The sequence below is a fragment of the Ceratotherium simum genome, chromosome 11 (assembly GCF_057802395.1).
Source record: "Ceratotherium simum simum isolate JZ-2026a chromosome 11, ASM5780239v1, whole genome shotgun sequence".
In the NCBI taxonomy this organism is placed as follows: domain Eukaryota; kingdom Metazoa; phylum Chordata; class Mammalia; order Perissodactyla; family Rhinocerotidae; genus Ceratotherium; species Ceratotherium simum.
In genome coordinates, this window is record NC_141910.1 from 1,620,931 (window position 1) to 1,640,978 (window position 20,048).

The following is a 20,048-nucleotide window of genomic DNA, read 5'->3' on the forward strand; positions in this document are numbered from 1 at the left end:
GTCCAGAGGTGGCTGGTAAACATTTCCTAGTCATAAAGGTATAGTGTGAGGACTCAAGATGCGGAAGGTTTGAGTCTTCTGTTCCCGACTTTGTTCCCTCCCCCTCCCTTCTGTGTGCCTGCTAGGCACTGAGCTACTCTTTGGGAAAGGGTGGTGAACAGGGACCTGCCCTCAGGAAGTTCACAGTGTGGCGGGGGAGACAGTGAGCAAGCACACTCTCCCGTGGGTGCAAAGTCTTCTGATGTCCTCTCATGTGCAAAACACTATGAAAACAAAGGAGGTTAAGCTCTGATGGCCTAGTGGTTAACGTTCAGCCCTCTCACTGCTTCGGCGGCCTGGGGTCCAGTCCCAGGCACAGAACCACACCACTTGTCTGTCAGTTGCCATGCCTAGGCAGTGGCTCAAATAGAAGAACCAGAAGGACTTACAACTAGGATATACAACTATGCACTGGGGCTTTGGGGAGGGGAAAAAAAACAGGAAAGAGGAAGATTGGCAACAGATGTTAGCTCAGGGTGACTCTGCCAAAAAAAAAAAAAACAAAGGGGGTGACAACCCCAGTTGTGTGTGACTGGCCCATGGGGAGAGGGGCTCAGGAGTGACTTTTGAGCTAGGTCCTAAAGAGGACTAGAAATAGCAAGACAGAGAAGGGAGGAAGGAAGAGCTTCCAGTCAGAAGGAACACAGGTGTGAAAGGCAGTGTGGAAACGTAAATTAAGTACAGGGAAGTGGACAGAGACGGGTTGAAGGTAGGTTGGGGCCAGTTGTGTGAACCCCCTTGAGTACTATGCTAGGAGAAAACATTTTCCTTCTTTCACTGTAATAGTAACTCCTCTTGTGATATATGGGTACCATGGAAGGAGGGTTCCCTTGATAGTCAATTGTAGGGGAGATGAGATGGAACTTCTTTATACTTAAAGACAATGTTTCCCTTTGTTGTGTGATATTCTGTGTATTAAGGGATTTCACATCCAGAAAGAGGATGGGAAATTTGGTGATGGAAATTTTAAGTAAGTGCCAAGAAACATCAGACAAGGGAAGAGATGGGGAGGCATTTTTCTCTGCTGAGTCACTTGTTAAGATCATCTTGCTCCCAAGGCAGAAACAAGATGTGTCATCCTTCTGCGCAACCATTTGCTTGGGACATCCAGAGACTTAGGAGAGCATGAAGAGGAAGGCAGTGGCCTTCTCAATTGGCTCAGCTTCACGGATGCTTGGGATGTGAATCTGATTCCTGTTGTGGAAACTCAGTGAGCCCCCAGCCCCAGCCATCTGCCTCACACACGTGCATTTGGCCAAAGGAGCTGGAGGTCTCAACATAAACCATCTAGGTGCTGTCCTCAAAAGATTCGTTTATGCCAAATTAAGGGATGCCTTTTTCTGTTTTTTCTACCAGGCACCGCCTAGAATCCTTCGATCTCGCTTCAGGAAGAAAAGTACCTCATCCTTGGCCACTGAAACCACGTGAGTGAGATGAGCCAACAGCAACGGATCCACAGAATGTTTGTTCTCTGCCTTAAAGAGCTACTCACTAATAACATAGAAATCCGCAAGCTGGTGTGCTTTGTGTGTGCAACCTCACAGACACGGCCTTTTCTCTCTCCCCTCTTCCAAGATTTTTTCCCCCTTCTCTTTATTTTGCTGGGGAGAGGCTAACGGGAAAGGTAGTGTGTGTGGGGGGTGATCTTTAAGTCTTCTGAGGTTAACACTTTTCCAGTTGGGTTGTCATTAGACAGCAGTGTGTTTTTAGCACGGTAAGAGGATCCCCCCTACACACTTCTGAGATGTACATTTGTAATTTATTTGTTGCATACTTTGTTTTTAGTCCTGTAAATGCAAACAAAGCAATTTTTTAAAACTTTTTTTGTTCTTGGTACTAATACTTTGGACTACAATGTACATACTTATGGCTTTTGGCTTAAACTAATGGACTCGCAAGGGCTGCCAGAGGTTCTGATATGTAAGACAACTGCAAAAACAGAAGTGTAAAAAATTTTTTGATTCTAGAGAATGTCTCAGACGTGCTTATAAAGCTTCCAAATACAACTCCAGTAAAACATCCCTTTTCCTGCAGGATGATGGTCCATGTCTTCAGACAGTTGTTTAGTCAATATACAGAAAAGTTTAGAATGAAGAAAAACAGTATTTTAGTGACAGAGAGGAGTGTAATAAGGTCAGGAGAACAGTCTAGAATAAGAGAAGAGTCACGGAAAGCTTGTCTCCCTTTTGGATTCAGGATTAGGAGCCTCTGAATCCTTTGGGAGATTTACCATTGCCTGAGGCAGGTGGTCACCCTTGATGAAACTTCTTGGGGGATGTGGACTCAGCAGTTGTGAGGAGTCATTTGAGTGCTTCAGAAGTGCTTGCCGAATTTCTCCTTCATGGTAACCAGTGCTGTGATTTTTCTCAAGGTGGAGGAGCCTACAGTCTGAGCACCTTGGTTTAGAGAACACTAAGCAAACACCAACCCATCAACCAAAACAAAACCAAACCTAGGACTGTGCTTTTTTTCAGATGTGCTATAAAATACATCTGAGACACATGTGTAACAATCAAAACGCTGGGTTCTAGGAAGGTTTCAGAGATTGAGATCTTTAAGGATATGACTTGCTGCTCAGCTCCATGGGCAGCTGTGGCTCACGCCCTCCTGTTCCCTTCCTGGCTTGTGCAGAATGTGAACAAGAGAGAAGTCGCAAGCTCACAGGCACTCCAGGTCTTAAGTGACATTGTATACAAGCCCAGATCAGTTAGTAGGAGAATCAAGCACTATCTGAGGGGACTCCCTGCGTAGATTGAGAATTTTATCTGAAAAGACAAATCTGGTTTAAATAGCATTTGGGTCCGAGGTAGCTGCTCTCTCCTTGTAGAGTTGAGCCTAAATGTAGGACTCGTATTTTTGTGCTTAGAGTTGGTGTTTTCTTTCAGTGTAATGCATGCAGTGGTCACAACCCAGTTACTTATAATACTTGGATTGTGTTTGTTCATAGATATGCCCTGAAGACTAGAGAGTTAGTGTTACGTACCACGTAGAACTTACTGTCAACCAGCTGTAAACAGGCCCAGTTAGACTGTTCCATTACTGAGCTACACAAACATACACCGGTGGTCTCTGCTGATGACATGTTGGCTGGATCTTAGCCATTTCAGAAAGGGTTTTACTTGAAGTTGATTGTTACTAGATATGCATAATTAAATCTCTTCTTCCCCCAATTCCTCTGAAGGTGACTTTGTAATTTACAAAAGGATTTAGGAAAATAAATCTAAAAGCAAATTTGTGGTTCAGAGGGCAAATAGAGGCTGTGTGTTCGTTGTCTGTGCCCCACACCCACCAATACCTAAACCCCTTAAGGAAGACAGAAAATCTGTTTGCTTCAAGCTCACCGAATGGTTTGAGAGGAAAAATATACACTTTAAAACATATTTACCTGTTTAGTTGGGAGTACCCAGAATTATCAGAAACAAGTGCAGAAAAAACTTAAGCAGCTTTTTAGCAACTTTTTGCCAAAATAATAAATGCCTTTAGCAGCAGAGATTAAAATCCTATCGTGTTGGGCCGGCCCCGTGGCTTAGCGGTTAAGTGCGTGCTCTCCGCTGCCGGCGGCCCGGGTTCGGATCCCGGGCGCGCACCGAGGCACCACTCCTCCGGCCATGCTGAGGCCGCGTCCCACATACAGCAACTAGAAGGATGTGCAGCTATGACAGACAACTATGTACTGGGGCTTTGGGGGAAAAATAAATAAATAAAATCTTTAAAAAAAAAAAAAATCCTATTGTCAACAAGCTATATTTTCACCATTTTACAATGGAAAATATTAGCAGTATAGGCTATCAAGTTTGCACTCAACTATGCCAAAAACAAGTTTGAAGCACTCTACTCTCAGACATGCTGTATTACTGCTCATTCAAGATTTTAAAAATATAAAGGTATCCAAACTGCTGTCTTAATGTAAATGTAACTATTTTTCCTTCAAGTGTTGATTAGGGAGTTGGTTTCTCTCTTAAAAACACTCACTGTACAACTGAGAGCAGCTGTCATATTTCTGGCAAAATGTGTTTACTTATCCAACAAGCTGTATATTTGTGTATGGACTGATATAAAATGTGAATGCCTCCAAGTGTATACATAGTGGTGTGGTATTCTGTCTAGAGGATATAATTGAATGTTTTTAATTTGCTGATTTACAGACACAGGCTGTTTACAAAATGCTAGCTTGAAAGTCTGATTTTCATGCATTAACTTTTGATTATTTGCCATTGAGCACCTGTTCTGTTTCTGAGGAGGTGAGATGTGGTGTTGTATTTATAAACTGGAGAGTTTAGTCCCTCCTGGCTTTGTGTGAATAGCTTGCTCACTTCGCTGGCCTTTGAAACGTGTGTTCTCTGTAGTAAACTGTCCATGTGTTTGTGATAACAGTGCTTGTCAACCATGCCCACCATTGAGCACCTTCCTAGTTCTTCACCTTGCACAGTATTTGAAATGGTAAAGGATGTGCTTCATTCTCAGACAGCACACACTCAAAGAGCTGACATCCTCGATTGTGACTGTGCATATTTCCCCTAGTTTATTTCTGTAGGCCCTATAAAACGATCTGTAATAAAATAGTATACTGGACTGTGCATCAAAGGGATGTAAAATTACAGTATTCCAAAGGTTGAAGTTCTGCTGTTTTGTTACAATGCCTGATATATATCTTGAATAAAGTCTTAACATTTTTCTTTTAAAAAACATCTATGTAATGTTGGGCTTATGTGGAAAAAAAAAATACTTAAAAAAAATATGGACATAGCAAGGATTAGAAGCTGAATGCTCAGCCACAAACTGGCTTGGTGCCTGATGACTTGGCCCCAAGCCTACTGCAAAGAATTGTTGCGAGGAAAAAAAATTAAATGATATCAGGGTTTTGAAAACTAGTTGAGCACATAAATACAGATCTGGTAGGCTGTTTGTTTTACAAAGGTCACCAGTGGAAACCGGGTAGCTGTGAAAATAGAGTAGTTTATCTGGTAGGCAGTTTTAATTCTGCAAACAGATCTTTGGTGCATCCTTTTCCTTCTTGGAACCTGTTTCCTCATCAGCAAATGGAAGAGTATGCGTGCAGGTCAGAAGAGGGTGGTGCATGTGGAGGTGCACTGGGCAGTACGGACGCCCTTCACATGGCTGCAGCCCTTGCCTTTAACATCTGAACAGGCACACGTAAGCTTCATCGGCTGGTCACAAAGACTTGGAAACTCAAAATTTGCAACATCGAAATGAAGCACTCATTTTCTTTACCTTTATAGTCCTATATTCTACATGCTTGACATGAGAACTGTAAAATAAGGCAGCAGCAGGTAAAGAAGCAGATTCAGAGGACTGGAAGAAAGAAGACGAGATGGAAAGAAAGGCTGAAAATCCATTAATTTATTCACTTACTGAGCCAAGTTTAATGTCAACAGAACTGAGATTAACCGGGTTAAGAGCTGACAAATAACAGAAAAGCAAAGTTATAAAATTTAAAAGCGGACTTGGTACAGTGTCCAGAAGTATTTAGTATTTATAGTGCTGGGTTACAGTCACTTGTTGATTTAGATATGAATTTTCATATGTTGTTAGAAGACTCAGAGAAATACACAGGTTTCCAAGGTTTCAGACCTGGGTTCTGTGACTTGTTAGCTATATAAGGTTTACTTAACCTTCTATAAGCCTTAGTTTCCTCAAATCTAAACTAGGGATAAATAATATCTCCTTTGCAAGGTTAGTATGAGGATTAGCAGTTTTGTACAGACATGCTCATCCCCATGCTGGGCATAGTAGGTGTTTAATAACTTATTATACTTTTACATATACCTGAGTGTCATTTGGGTAGACCCTTTAATTTAATGAAAGATGTGTTGTTGTCAAACTGTAATATCAGTGTTGATGATAAGCCTTGCTACCCACAAAACAAAAATCATATAAATGAAAATTCCCTTTCCCCTAACTCATGTACCCGTCAGCCCTTCCACTGCAGTCCAGCTCGGGATGCCGAGGCCTGGTTGCTGGTCCTTGTTTCTACCTCACCTGTCCCTGGCCTAGAGGAGAAACCAAGGTGCCTGAGGCCCCTGTCACAGAGACCCTTGTTGTCCATATTTGCACTAGAGAAGTCATGAAGGCAGTGGGAAAGTGTCTTCCTCCTCAACTTCTTCAGGCATCAGTTCCATCTGCTACCAGGGGTCAGTGAGAGAGGGCAAGAGCCACACAGGTGAGAAATGATGTGGAAGCCTAATAACTGGTTGGCTTCTGCCATCTCAGAAGTATGAGGAAATGAAAACCCATCAAAACAGAATGCCATTCCATGCTTTAGGCTCTTACTGCATCTCAAATCAAATGTCTGTTCTTTATTAATCGGTCCCATAAACAGGAACACACTTGACCTTCTAGTTTTAGAACACTCTATTGTCACCCCTTTTCCTTTTAATGAACACACACTCGTTTCAAGGAATTCCTCAAACAATCCTAGTTGACAAGCCACAGAATTTCACTTTGGTTATCTTTTATCTTATTCTATTAACAATAGAGGAACTTCATCTTATCATCATCAACTATTATATTAAAGGATTTGAAGCAGTAGTTGAGATATAATTTTACTTAATGGTGGTTTTTCAACCAGGCAAAGTGCTCTGTTATTTGAAAATGCTTCCCAGATAATTCTGGTGGGAGAGCTGAGAACCACTACCCTAGACTAGAATCACTTAGTCAACTGAATTTTCCTCAGTGCCTCTCACCTGTCCCTCTTCAAGCGAACAATGCTTAACTCACATCATTTCTCAAATGATTGAGGTGACTTTTTCTTCCGTAGTTTCTACAATGTTGTCTTTGGAAAATTTTGGAAGAAGTTTACCCTCACAATTAAAAATATGAAATCTCAAGAGGATAAACAAACTTTAAAAAAATACAGTATCTTTCAACTCTTGGGTAAAAAGTTTTGTCTTCATTTGTATAGCCTCTTCTGTTTCATGAATGGGCATACTTCATGAAACGCTATTTCATTTACTCTTCTCTCTATAAAAAAGCCTGTTCTAAAAAACTAAGTGAGAACTGTTATGAACACAATGAACCTTGGATAACTAGATGTGTGTTGCCACCCCATGCTCACCTCTAAGTGAAACTGCTCACATAACTATTTTTTGTTCCACGCAAACCTGGTAATACAACCAAGTAGGCCAGGGTGGGCTTCTGACCTAAGAAGAGCCAATTTCTACACTGGTCAGTGACCCCTGATGAGACCTGGTATAAAAAGGTAAGCTGGCCCAGTTACAGTCTCTTGGCAATTAGAGATTGGAGATAGGAGCTAAGGGTCATGATGTAGAAAAGAACCTCAAAGGTGCAAGCTAGAGTTATTATGAGGCAGCAGAAATCAAGAGTGAGCAAAGCTGTGAATCAGAGAAGTTGGTGAGTAGAGAGAGAATGGAGCCAGCAATGTAAAAAGAACTGAGCCATGTGCATGGCACACCTCAAGCATAAAGACCCACCATTTCCTGCTGCTGAGGCCCCTGGAGGTGCCTCAGATCTAGGCTCACCATATAACTTCTGCTCTTCCTGAGGCCAGGGGGTTAGTTCTGGGTGGGACATGGGGGTGGTGAGGTGGTTCCTGAGTTCCCAGGCACATATGCTTAAAATAATGTCACACTGCTTGAGCTAACTTGTTAGTGATACAGTCTTTTATATCTGTCCTAACTTGAGATTCCTTGCAACTAAATAAGCCTAATTGGAACAAGTAGTTAAGCCATTACCATTTGTTAAAAATAATCTACAATTTTAAACTTCTATTTCCCTGAACAAATCTGGGAATGTTTAATCCATTAAGTTTTAAAACTTTAATGTTGGTACTGTATGTTTCCGTATCAGTGGGTACAATTTACATCAAGTTTTATACTATTTCATTTTTGCAAAGACATCATATACACAAAGATACATATTCAGTAACGGAAATCATAAAAGTTCTGATCTATACTTTCAGGTTTGTTCGATCATGATACTTCTGATAAGGATCATCAGCGTACCAGTTTCGCCTCTTCCAGAAAGATGTTGTCATTTTATCTAAGAGCTTACTCTGGGTTTTATTGCAGAACACAAATTCCCTCAAGCGTCTTTTTCTTGCAGTCGTCTTTTTCCACAATTTTTTCTTATAACCAGCCTGTTAGATAATATTACAAAGACATTTAAAACATTATATCATATAGGAAACAACAGCTAACTTCACTACTCATGGTTTATAGGTCCAATGGCAACAAAGACCAGACTTTCTTTTTTTTTTTTTTTTTGGTGAGGAAGATCAGCCCTGAGCTAACATCCATGCTAATCCTCCTCTTTTTTTGGTGAGGAAGACTGGCTCTGAGCTAACATCTAGTGCCAATCCTCCTCCTTTTTTTCCCCAAAGCCCCAGTAGATAGTTGTATGTCATAGTTGCACATCCTTCTAGTTGCTGTATGTGTGTGACGCAGCCTCAGCATGGTCGGAGAAGCAGTGCGTCGGTGCACGCCTGGGATCTGAACCCGTGCCGCCAGCAGCGGAGCGTGTGCACTTAACCACTAAGCCACGGGGCCGGCCCAAGACCAGACTTTCATAGGAGCTAGTATGTTTTTCAGAAAGATGAGATTCTCAATGGCAGGTAGATAGAGAAGGCATGTGTAGTTTGAAAAAGAAATATTAATAATGTAATATTCTGAAAAAAGATTATTTAAATTAAAACCATAGAAAATAAGCTAGATAAATCTTTGTGGCTGATGTAGTAAGGGTAGTGATATATAATTATAATAGCTAACTTCATCTGCATTACCTTATTGTCTCTTCAACAATCTTTAACAACATACTATTATTCTCATTTCACAGATTAAAGAAAAATTGATTAGAGAAGGTAAGTAGCAGACTGAGGTCAGAGAACTAGTAGGAATTCTTAAACCACTACGCTACTATTTTTCCTAACGTGGAGGATGATGAAGGGTGTACTGGCTAGGTTGATAACATTTATGTTCATTTAAGGAGGCTAAGTATTACAAGGGCTGAGAAGCACAGTTCTCAAATACATTGCTTCATTTATTCCTTTCACAAAGTAGGGACCAATTTCTATAGTAAGCACTTTTCTAAGGTATAATGAATACAGTAAAATATTAGGAGTGGTGAAGGAATGGTTAACCCGTATGTTTAACCCAGGACTGCCATATACACCATCTATGCATTATTAATTTTGAAGAAACAGAAAATCAGCTTGAATATAAAAACTACAATCATAGCCTGTTTATACTAGAAGAGACCTTAGGTACCACCCAGGTTAATGATAGACTAAAACCACACAGTATGTTACAGGGGAGGTGAGACTAGAACCCAAGCTATTGTAAGAGCCCTTGGGTCCTTTCAAGCCCAGGGCTCTTTAGGGCACCACACTAACTGAACAAAACCACAGCTCTCTGCTGAGAAGTGCCTTGGGTTGCTTTTTGTGTGTGTGTTAAGAAGATCAGCCCTGAGCTAACATCAGATGCCAATTCTCCTCTTTTTTCCTGAGGAAGATTGGTCCTGGCCCTACCTTGGGTTTCTGACATGTCTTAGTGTCATCATTGTGACAAGCAACTTCTATAGGACAGTGCTGCTCAGAAATAAGGAAAGGTTATTTAAGAGTTCTGGTTTTAAAACGCCAGAGGGCCGGCCCTGTGGCTTAGCGGTTACGTGCTCACGCTCCGCTGCTGGCGGCCCGGGTTGGATCCCGGGCGCGCACCAACACACCGATTCTCCGGCCATGCTGAGGCCGCGTCCCACATACAGCAACTAGAAGGATGTGCAGCTATGACATACAACTATCTACTGGGGCTTTGGGGGAAAAAAATAAATAAATAAAAAATTATAAAACGCCAGAGATCAGGGGCCAGCCCCATGGCCCAATGGTTAAAGTTCCACACGCTCTGCTTCAGTGGCCCAGGATCACGGGTTCGGATCCCAGGCACGGACTTACTCTGCTTATCAGCCACGCCATGGAGGTGTCCCACATACAAAATAGAGGAAGACTGGCACAGATGTTAGCTCAGGGCTAATCTTTCTCAAGCGAAAAAAGAGGAAGATTGGCAACAGATGTTAGCTCAGGGTGAATATTCCTCAGCAAAAAAATAAAAAATAATAAAAAAAAATAAAATGCCAGAGATCAGATTTTTACTACTCATTGCTTACAATTTTAATTGAAAGATTCAAACCAAAATTCCCATTTTTGTGTAATAATTTTCTAGTTTGCAAGCCACCCTGGGTCCCTCTGGATCTCTGACTTAATGACAGCTAATTTGCTGTCCCAGCCAGCCCTGGTGGTTTAGTGGTTAAGATTCAGCACTCTCACTGCTATAGCCCAGGTTTGTTTCCCTGTCAGGGAACCACACCACCTGTGTGTTGGCTGTCATATTGTGGTGGCTGCGTGTTGGTGTGATGCTGAAAGCTATGCCACTGGTATTTCAAATATCAGCAGGGTCACCCATGATGGACAGGTTCAGCTGAGCTTCCAGACTAAGATAGACTACTTAGAAGGACCTATGCACCCATTTCTAAAAAAATTGGCCATGAAAACCCTGTGAATAACAGTGGAGCACTGTCTGATATAGCCCTGGAAGGTGAGAGGATGGTGCAAAAAGACCACGTAGGTTCCGCTGTGCTATACACAGGGTTGCTAGGAGTTGGAATCAACTCGAGGGTACTAACAACAACAATTTGCCATCCTGCCCGTCACCACCAGTATACTTTGAAGATTATTCTGTGGAATGCAACCACTGTGAAAATGTTTGAAACTTTTTAGACAATCTCTAGGTTCAGAAATGGCAAGGAGGGGGCCGGCCCCGTGGCTTGGCGGTTAAGTGCGCGCACTCCGCTGCTGGCGGCCTGGGTTTGGATCCCGGGCACGCACCGACGCGCCGCTTCTCCAGCCATGCTGAGGCCGCCTCCCACATACAGCAACTGGAAGGATGTGCAGCTATGACATACAACTATCTACTGGGGCTTTGGGGGAAAAAATAAATAAATAAAATTATAAAAAAAAAAAAAAGAAACAAATGGCAAGGAGAGAATAAACAATAAAAACTAGAGACACCTGGATAACACTATGCTAAAGAAAATACTTTCAGTTTGGGCCAGCCCCGTGGCTTAGCGGTTAAGTGCGCGCACTCCGCTGCTGGCGGCCTGGGTTTGGATCCCGGGCGCGCACCGACGCACCACTTCTCTGGCTATGCTGAGGCCGTGTCCCACGTACAGCAACTAGAAGAATGTGCAGCTATGACATACAACTATCAACTGGGGCTTTGGGGGGAAAATAAATAAATAAATAAAATATTTAAAAAAAAGAAAATACTTTCAGTGTTTATACATTAGTGTAAGTTAACCCACCTAGATATTTTGTTTTCTTCTTAAAATTAGATTTTGATGAAACAGGACATTCTGCATATGGAATATTTTTGGGGCCCTGAATGAGGACTAGGTATTATGACTGGAGAATTTGATCAAGTCCTTTATAACAACATGAGGGCTTCAGGGCCCAATAAAAGGGACATGGAAAGGAAGGCAAGGAAAACCACCCATTTCATTTTATCTAGGGCCAGATGAGGACTTGGAAATACTTAGTATGATAACAAAGGGGAGGAAATGTTTCCAATGGTCTAAAATTGACAAAACGCAGGGCCGGCCCCGTGGCTTAGCGGTTAAGTACGCGCGCTCTGCTACTGGCGGCCCAGGTTCGGATCCTGGGCGCACACTGACACACTGCTTCTCCGGCCATGCTGAGGCCGTGTCCCACATACAGCAACTAGAAGGAAGTGCAGCTATGACATACAACTATCTACTGGGGCTTTGGGGGAAAAAATAAATAAAATTTAAAAAAGTAAAATAAAATTCACAAAATGCAGAGCTATTAGCTGAAGTACTTATACTTAGTTCAGCTACTTATGGATTACATGAGCTTCCATTGACCACTGTAGGAAATTAACTAGTTATACGTTGCTTAATGACGGGTATACGTTCTGAGAAATGCATCATTAGGCAATTTGGTTGTTGTGTGAACATCACAGAGTGTACTTACACAATCCTAGATGGTATAGCCTACTACGCACGTAGGCCATATGGTACTAATCTTATGGGACCACCATGGTATATGCAGTCTGTCGCTGACCCAAATGTCATTATGTGATGCGTGACTGTACCAATTGTTCCAATGGAGAAATGAGCTGAGAGTTCTAATCAACCTATTTATCTACAAGTTCAGGATTGTTTATTAGAGAGGGGCTAATCCTTTCAACCTTTTAAATAGTGACAAAGTCCTACCAATTAATTATTATTTTTACAGGGAAACAAATTTTGATCTTTAAAGAATCATTTGTTAACGTGTAAGTAGTAAAAGGGAATTAGGATTTGAATAGTTATCAAAATTCAAAGGTGGTTTTACAAAACTCTGGTCTTTAGCTGCTTTCTAATTATTAGCTATTCTGTTTCTATGAATAAGGATGTGAATGAAAAAGCCCACCTTCACGCTCATGACATGCACTATGGGAGAGGACAGAGCAGACAGAATTTGTCAGAGTCCTCCTTGGAGGCTGTGATCCCTGGCCAGAGTAAGTATTAGAGTTCTGTCTGATATGGTGCCCAATCACACACACCAACAGAGAGAAAAACTTATAAAGTTTAAAAAAAAAAAGTGCATGTCAGGTTAATGTTCTGCCATAAAGATTAAGCCACCTGGAGAATCCAATCCAAGGTAGGCTGAAAGCTCTTCAGTCCCCAAATCTGAGCCACGCAACTAAGTCTTTGCTGAAGTCTGCTCCACTGTTGTAACAGTCTGGTCGTAAACAGAGCCTCCCCACAGGTTATTACACACTGGGGGTTTTGAAGGGCTTCTGGTAATCATTAGAAAAGCCAGACATGGACAAGACCAGAGATGAACCTGTCCTACAGTGAAGACCTTCGCCACTGTGAATAAGATTTTGTTTTATGAATGCTTAAACATGTTTTCTTCATATGGATTCACTTACATGAAGAGACGCCCGCCAAGCCGGTACTTAAGCACAGCACTGTAAAGGCGGGTGGTGAAATAGGAGGAAGACTGTTAACGAATAGGCTAACAAATCCTGCTTCATTCTAGTCTGCTCACAATCCTTTTTCAATCAAGTACCAGTGTGAAGACTCACCTTCCTCCTTAGCCAAAGGCCAGAATGAAGTCGAAGAAACCTATAGATGACAGCTTTCACAGTCTTTCTCTTGCCTTTTCGTGAACTGAAGTATGTTACAGTTCTGACTGGTAGCTTCAGGATATTTGGAAGCAAGGGGACCACTCTAAAATATATTTTAAAAATTTTAAAATAAAATTTTATCAGCAATAAAGCTTGGAAATTTTGTCCAGTTATGTTTACTGAAATATACTCTACCTATTGAAGATTCTTGCCGTATGCCCCCATGTCAGGTTTCTGACACATGTGATGAGCCTGGGAGCAGAGGAAACAACTGGTGTCTGCACATGACTAAAATGTCGGGTGGACAGTGTAGAACTAAGACAGGCATTCCTGGTGCAGTTTCGATAGGCTGAAGACGCCAAAATATTCAGGGGCCGTAAGATTCCTGTAAAGAGAGAGAAGTATACACATTTAATAAAATACTCCAAAATATGCATCCAGATATTTAAAATTAAGTAATATATCAAAGCAACCAGGGGCCAGCCCGGTGGCACAAGCAGTTAAGTGCGCGTTCTGCTGCGGCAGCCTGGGGTTCGCCGGTTCGGATCCCGGGCACTCACTGACGCACCGCTTGGCGAGCCATGCTGTAGCGGCGTCCCATATAAAGTGGAGGAAGATGGGCACGGATGTTAGCCCAGGGCCAGTCTTCCTCAGCAAAAAGAGGAGGATTGGCAGATGTTAGCTCAGGGCAGATCCTCCTCACAAAAAAAAAAAAAAAAACAAAGCAACTAAGTGTTTACATAATTAATGTGTCCTGAGCATCAGACTCACTTGTGGAGCTTTTCACCAACTTTACTGAGGTATAACTTACATACCACAAAATTACCCATTTGTGTACAATTCAGTGCTTTTTAGTAAATTTAGCGAGTTGTGCAACCATCACTACAATCCAGTCTGACGTGTCCTAGTTCTGTGTTCAACAGTAGGGAACAAAATATATGTAACAGTAATTGCCACCTGCCAGATCTTATACCCTGATGAGACAGACCTCCAGCACATACTGCCATGGCAGGGCAGAGACATGAAAGCCTGACAACTCCCTGGAGAGAAAACAGAGTGGCAAGAGAAGGATTCAGAAAGAAAACAGAGGGTGGGCCCCATGGTTTGGCGGTTGAGTGAGCGCGCTCCACTGCTGGCGGCCCAGGTTCGGATCCCGGGCACACACCAACGCGCTGCTTCTCTGGCCATGCTGAGGCCGCGTCCCACATACAGCAACTAGAAGGACGTGCAGCTATGACACACAACTATCTACTGGGGCTTTGCGGGGGGGGGGGAGGAGGAGGATTGGCAATAGATGTTAGCTCAGAGCCGGTCTTCCTCAGCAAAAAGAGGAGGATTAGCATGGATGTTAGCTCAGGGCTGATCTTCCTCACAAAAAAAAAAAAAAAAAAAAAGAATGTGCATGTTGAAAGAACTCCCCAGGATGATGGAAATGTCCTAAAACTAGACTGTAGTGATGCTTGTACAACTCACTAAATTTACTAAACCTCATCAAATTATGCACGTAAAACAGGTAATTTTATGGTATATAAATTATACCTCAATAGTTGGTTAAAAAAAATTCCACAGGTGAGTCTGATGCTCAGCCAGGGCTTAGAACCACTGCCTTATTGTCCACTGCACTGATTTCACATAACAAATGACGGGCAGTGTGGGGTAGAAGTCAAGTGCTAAGGTTTCAGTCAGACTGTTTGGGTTCATATTCTAGCTCTACTACATACTAACTATGTGACCACAGGCAAGTTACTTAACCTTTCTGTGCCCCAGTTTCCTCAAATTTAAATGAGGTTAATCATGGGGAAGTAATAAGAATAAAATGAGGTAAAACATGTCAAGTGCTAGGAAGAGTGCCTGGCACCGAGAAAAACATTTAATGAATGCTAATAGTAGATAATAAAGAAGAGCTGAGGAATGCTTAGCAAAGATGGTATAATGTTAACAGGTGGCAGAAGGAAGACAACACTTAAAACCTTTATTTTGCTTTTCTGTTTTCCATCAAAGATAATAACTTTCACACTGAAGAAGGCAGCATAAACATTAATCAGTTAGCTGAAATCCAAGATTCAAGGGACTGGTGAGAGAGCCCTTATACTGTGCCCTTGCAAGTCAAGTTCTCTACTCAAGGCCAGCATTCAAGTCTCCAGGTATAAATAACTTATATCTCAAAGAACTGAAAATATCTGCAGACATGCTTACAAGCCAGGAGGTAATCTTTGAAAGATTAAGTCAATCCAAGAGGAGGATTAAAGACAAGAAAATGTCCTAATTTTCATAGATCATCAGAGCTTGATATATCTCAGTTAAAAAACAAAAACTCATAGAAATTCTTGGAAACCAGCCCTGAAGGAAGTGAGCAGATAAACTACAGGCTCATCTGTAGGAAAAAATGTTAGAATGGATAAATAAATAGGAAGTATAGGAAGTGCACAGGAAAAAAAAATATCGTCAACTGGGAGTGAATTGTTCCTTAAAAAGAACTTCACCTCATTTTTTGATGCAGTCACTAGCCTGGGAAATCATGGGAATGTCTAGACACCATGTATCTGACTTTAGGAAGGCATATGAAAGGTTTCTTTATATTCTAAAGAAATACAGAAATGTGGGCAGGATAATAGTACAGTTAGGTAAATTCCAAGGTGACTGGAAACTATCCCCAAGTTAGCTGATTGCTGTTCTCCTGGTGAAAAGTCTCTTCCTGGCTCCCTAATGGACTCTATTTTTTCCCCAATTTTTACGAAGGTGCTGAAGCTGCATAAGGCATGTTTATCAAATCTGCACACAAACCAAGCAGGGAACCATGACTTATTGACATATACTATCTGGACTCAAAGTGATTTCAGTAAGAGAGAGAAATGGATCAAAATTAACAAGATGAAACCGGGGATAAACACACTGAGGCTAGAAAAAACGGTTACTGGAACAGCAGGAAGGGTGAACCTGGCTTGAAAGCAGTTCCTGGGAAAATGACTTGGGGGTCTTTATCCACCATACCCTCTGATGGAGCAACCATGTGATCTGGCTTGTAAAAACCGAACAGAATCTTAACTCAGACTGTGTTAACAAAACAGCAGACAAATCAAGGGCAGTAATTAACTGCTCCTTCAGTCTTCTGCCATGTTTGGGTATTTTAATATAGGCTGGCTTTCGATAAACACACTCTTGTATGGAGAACACAGACATTTTCACAAAGTGACACAAAACCAGAGTTTTGAAGAAATAAGAGAGGCAGAGAGAACAGGAGGCACACAGACGAAGAGACAAAAACTGTCTAGTACGTTTGGGGAATTACAAATAGCCCCGTGTGGCAGGAATCAAAAGTATGGTGGGGGGTGGGACGGGGAGGTGCGCGTGACAGTGCATAAGTAGTGGTCTTCAAGCTTTTTCGATCCCATACCCTCTAAAAGAATTTTGAAAAATTATGTACCCTTTCACAAAATTTTACGTCATATCTAAAATTTTAAATTGTTTAAATTGCTATAAAGGGGCCGGCCCCGTGGCTCAGCGGTTAAGTGCGCGCGCTCCACTGCTGGCAGCCTGGGTTCGGATCCCAGGCGCCCACCAAGGCACTGCTTCTCCGGCCATGCTGAGGCCGAGTCCCACGTACAGCAACTAGAAGGATGTGCAGCTATGACATACAACTATCTACTGGGGCTTTGGGGGAAAATAAATAAGTAAATAAATAAAATTTAAAAAATAAATAAATAAATTGCTATAAAGGATATAATTTCCAGTATATTTAAAATACTGACATTTAAAAATGTCACATTGGGCCGGCCCCGTGGCTTAGAGGTTAAGTGCGCGCGCTCCGCTGTTAAGTGTGCGCGCTCCGCTGCTGGCGGCCCGGGTTCGCATCCCGGGCACGCACCGACGCACCGCTTCTCCGGCCATGCTGAGGCCGTGTCCCACATACAGCAACTAGAAGGATTTGCAACTACGACATACAACTACCTACTGGGGCTTTGGAGGAAAAGAAAGAAAGAAATAAAATTATAAAAAAAATAAAAAATAAAAATAAAAAATAAAAATGTCACATCACTCTTTTAAATGTTTTCAATGGAATCTGAATTGATACCCACCTACATCATCTACTTAAAAAAGACAAGGACAGGGGCCGGCCCCATGGCTTAGCGGTTAAGTGCACGCGCTCCGCTACTGGTGGCCCGGGTTTGGATCCCAGGTGCACACCAACGCACCACTTGTCTGGCCATGCTGAGGCCGCGTCCCACATGCAGCAACTAGAAGGATGTGCAACTATGACATACAACTATCTACTGGGGCTTTGGGGAGAAAAAGGGGAAAAAAAAAAAGGAGGAGGACTGGCAATAGATGTTAGCTCAGGGCCGGTCTTCTTCAGCAAAAAGAGGAAGATTGGCATGGATGTTAGCTCAGGGCTGATCTTCCTCAAAAAAAAAAAAAAAAAAAGACAAGGACAATAAATTCAAGTTGAGGAAAATAAGAACTTCTTTTCATCAAAAGATACTTTAAATAAACCAAGAAGGCAAGCCAGAGTGGGAGAAGATATTGGAAACACACTTATATGAGAAAGGACACATATAAGAACTACTATAAATCAATAAGACAAAGAACTCAATAGAAAAATGGGCAAAATATTTAAGTGGATATTTCATAAAAGAAATTCAAATGGCCAATACACATGTGTAAAGGTATTCTGACTCATTACTAATCAGGGAAATGCTATTTAAACCACAATGAGACACCACTAAATACCCACTAGATTGACAAAAATGTGTAGGTCTACCAATACCAACTGTTGGTGAGGGTGTGGAGCATACAGTGCTGGGGTGACTTTAAATCAGCACATCACTTGGGCAGTATCAGGCCACACTGAATATATACATACTCTGATTCAGCAATTCCACAGCTAGTTTTATATGTATACATACACCCCTTAGAGAAACTCTTGCACTCAGAAACTACCAGGACACAAGGTCAAACAGCTTTGTATCTAATCGCCCCAAACTGGAAACATCCAAATGCCCATCAACAGTAAACTGGAGAATTGTGGGGTAGTAACAGAATATTAAATAGCTATCAGAAAACACTACAGCTACATGCAAAATGAATGAATTTCACAAAGTAAAAGAAGACACAAGAGTACATACTGTGTGATTCCATTCATGTATAGTACATAACAGGCAGAGCTAAACAATATGTTATGCAGAGATGCACACACACATGTTAAAACCGTTACAGGAAAAAAGACAAGGTAATAATAAAACAAAGATAGTGCTTATATTTGGCAGAAATAGGGAATTTTGACTGGGGAGGCACACGGGTGAAGAAGAGGATCCTGGTAGTGTTCTACATTCTGACCTGGGTGTTAGTTATACAGATGTTTGCTTCCAAGTTATTTGTTAAGCCACTCATATGTTATATAATTTTTTCTTTAAATGTTACACTTCACAATTTAAAAATACCCCACATAAACAAGTTCTTCTGTAACAGATGGAAAATTTACATTGTAGCTTTTTTCTTCTTCTATTCTTCCACAGAATTTTACCCTATTTTGTGTGAAAGTAATTTACTGATAATCTTATCATATTGGAACGATTTTGAACTTTTTGCAAAAGTCCTTAGGGTGAAGGCAACTTAATTTAGCTACCTTCACTCCTGTAATCTCTCTCCGTCAAAAAATCCTGATGTCTACAGGGGACTGAGCGAATAAAACAGCCACATTCCCCGCACTTTTTGTGAATCTCGTACATACACACTTATTAGAATATGCCAGGCACTACGCAAGGCGCTAAATGTGCACGAGCTCATTGAGTCCTCAGGTGGATGGTATGATCCCTATTTTAGCGTTGTAGAATCTGAAATTCAGAGAAATTAAGTAACTTTTTCAAGGTCAAAGTGGCGGGTCGTAGCCTCTAAATCAGAGAGTTAGGTGGGACTTTTCTGTCTCCTCGGCCCCTCTGCCCCAATTCTTCTGGTTTGTTTTCTAGGGAAGGCGGGATGGCCGGGAGCCGGTAAGGAAGCGGAAAACACGGGACACTCAGCTCCGCGTGTCTCGGGATCTCTGGTGCGGGAGGCCGAATATAGGCCGCCCTGGAGAAATTTTGGAACAACCCTCTGACCTCAAATAACGACCCCCCCCTTTTTTTCCCCCGATAACCTCCACGCTGACCGCCCACTGTATCCTGCGCCAGCTCCCCGTTCTGTGAAGGCATAAATCGAGCACGCCGCTTTCCACTGACCTGATGCTGCTCTCACCGTACCGGCAAAGGCAGAGGCCGCCATCTTGCTACCCCGCCCTACGGCAGCCGCATTGGGTCTAACAGCTTCACGGCAAAAGGGAATTAGGGAAAGGAATTCGGAGGGCGTGGAGGCAGGGGGAAAAAAATGAATAAAGGAACGGTCAAGTTGACCTTTATTGAATGTCTTCTCTATGCCAGGCTGTCCTTCACAAGCTGTAAAACAAGAGCCTATAGAATAGTGCCTGGCATATAGTAGGCTCTCAAATTTTTATTGAGCATTTGATTGAAAAATACATTTAAAGTACACAACATACTTCAAACAATTCTTTTTGCTCATTTTATTATTTGAGAGAATAAAACTTATTATCCTTCCAAAGCTGGTAGATGTTAGGCTAAATGAATGGGAAATAGCAATGTTATTAAAAGTAATTTTTTAAAAAAATTGAATGCCACTATAATCAAATGAATGTAAATATCCTAAGGATATCGCGCACACACACATTTTTCTACGCAGTAACACTGATTGCCATTTGTAGAACAGCATCTCAACTCTTCCTGAACAATTCTATGTTCCTTATTTTATTCCTGAGAATTAGTGATCATACATTTTTTTTCTAATGTTCAAGCAGGA

General features: G+C 41.8%; 2 protein-coding genes across 2 annotated transcripts in view; one reads left to right on the top strand and one right to left on the bottom strand.

Moving 5' to 3' along the window:
- Positions 1-3,709, top strand: part of REEP1 (receptor accessory protein 1) — a 103,474-nt gene extending 99,765 nt beyond the window's left edge. Inside the window, exon 10 of the mRNA XM_014792751.2 lies at positions 1,396-3,709. Within this exon, the coding sequence (XP_014648237.1) occupies positions 1,396-1,467 (72 nt within the window). The 3' untranslated portion in view covers positions 1,468-3,709. The remainder of the gene's footprint in view (positions 1-1,395) is intronic.
- A 1,676-nt stretch (positions 3,710-5,385) lies between these two features.
- MRPL35 (mitochondrial ribosomal protein L35) lies at positions 5,386-19,478 on the bottom strand. Its single transcript, XM_004437229.2, has 4 exons — positions 19,418-19,478; positions 13,398-13,587; positions 13,161-13,305; positions 5,386-8,155 (listed from the first exon to the last, which is right to left on the bottom strand). The coding sequence occupies exons 1-4, from the start codon at positions 19,458-19,460 to the stop codon at positions 7,967-7,969; spliced, it is 567 nt and encodes a 188-aa protein (XP_004437286.1). The 5' UTR covers positions 19,461-19,478; the 3' UTR covers positions 5,386-7,966.
- Between the last annotated feature and the right edge of the window lie 570 nt (positions 19,479-20,048).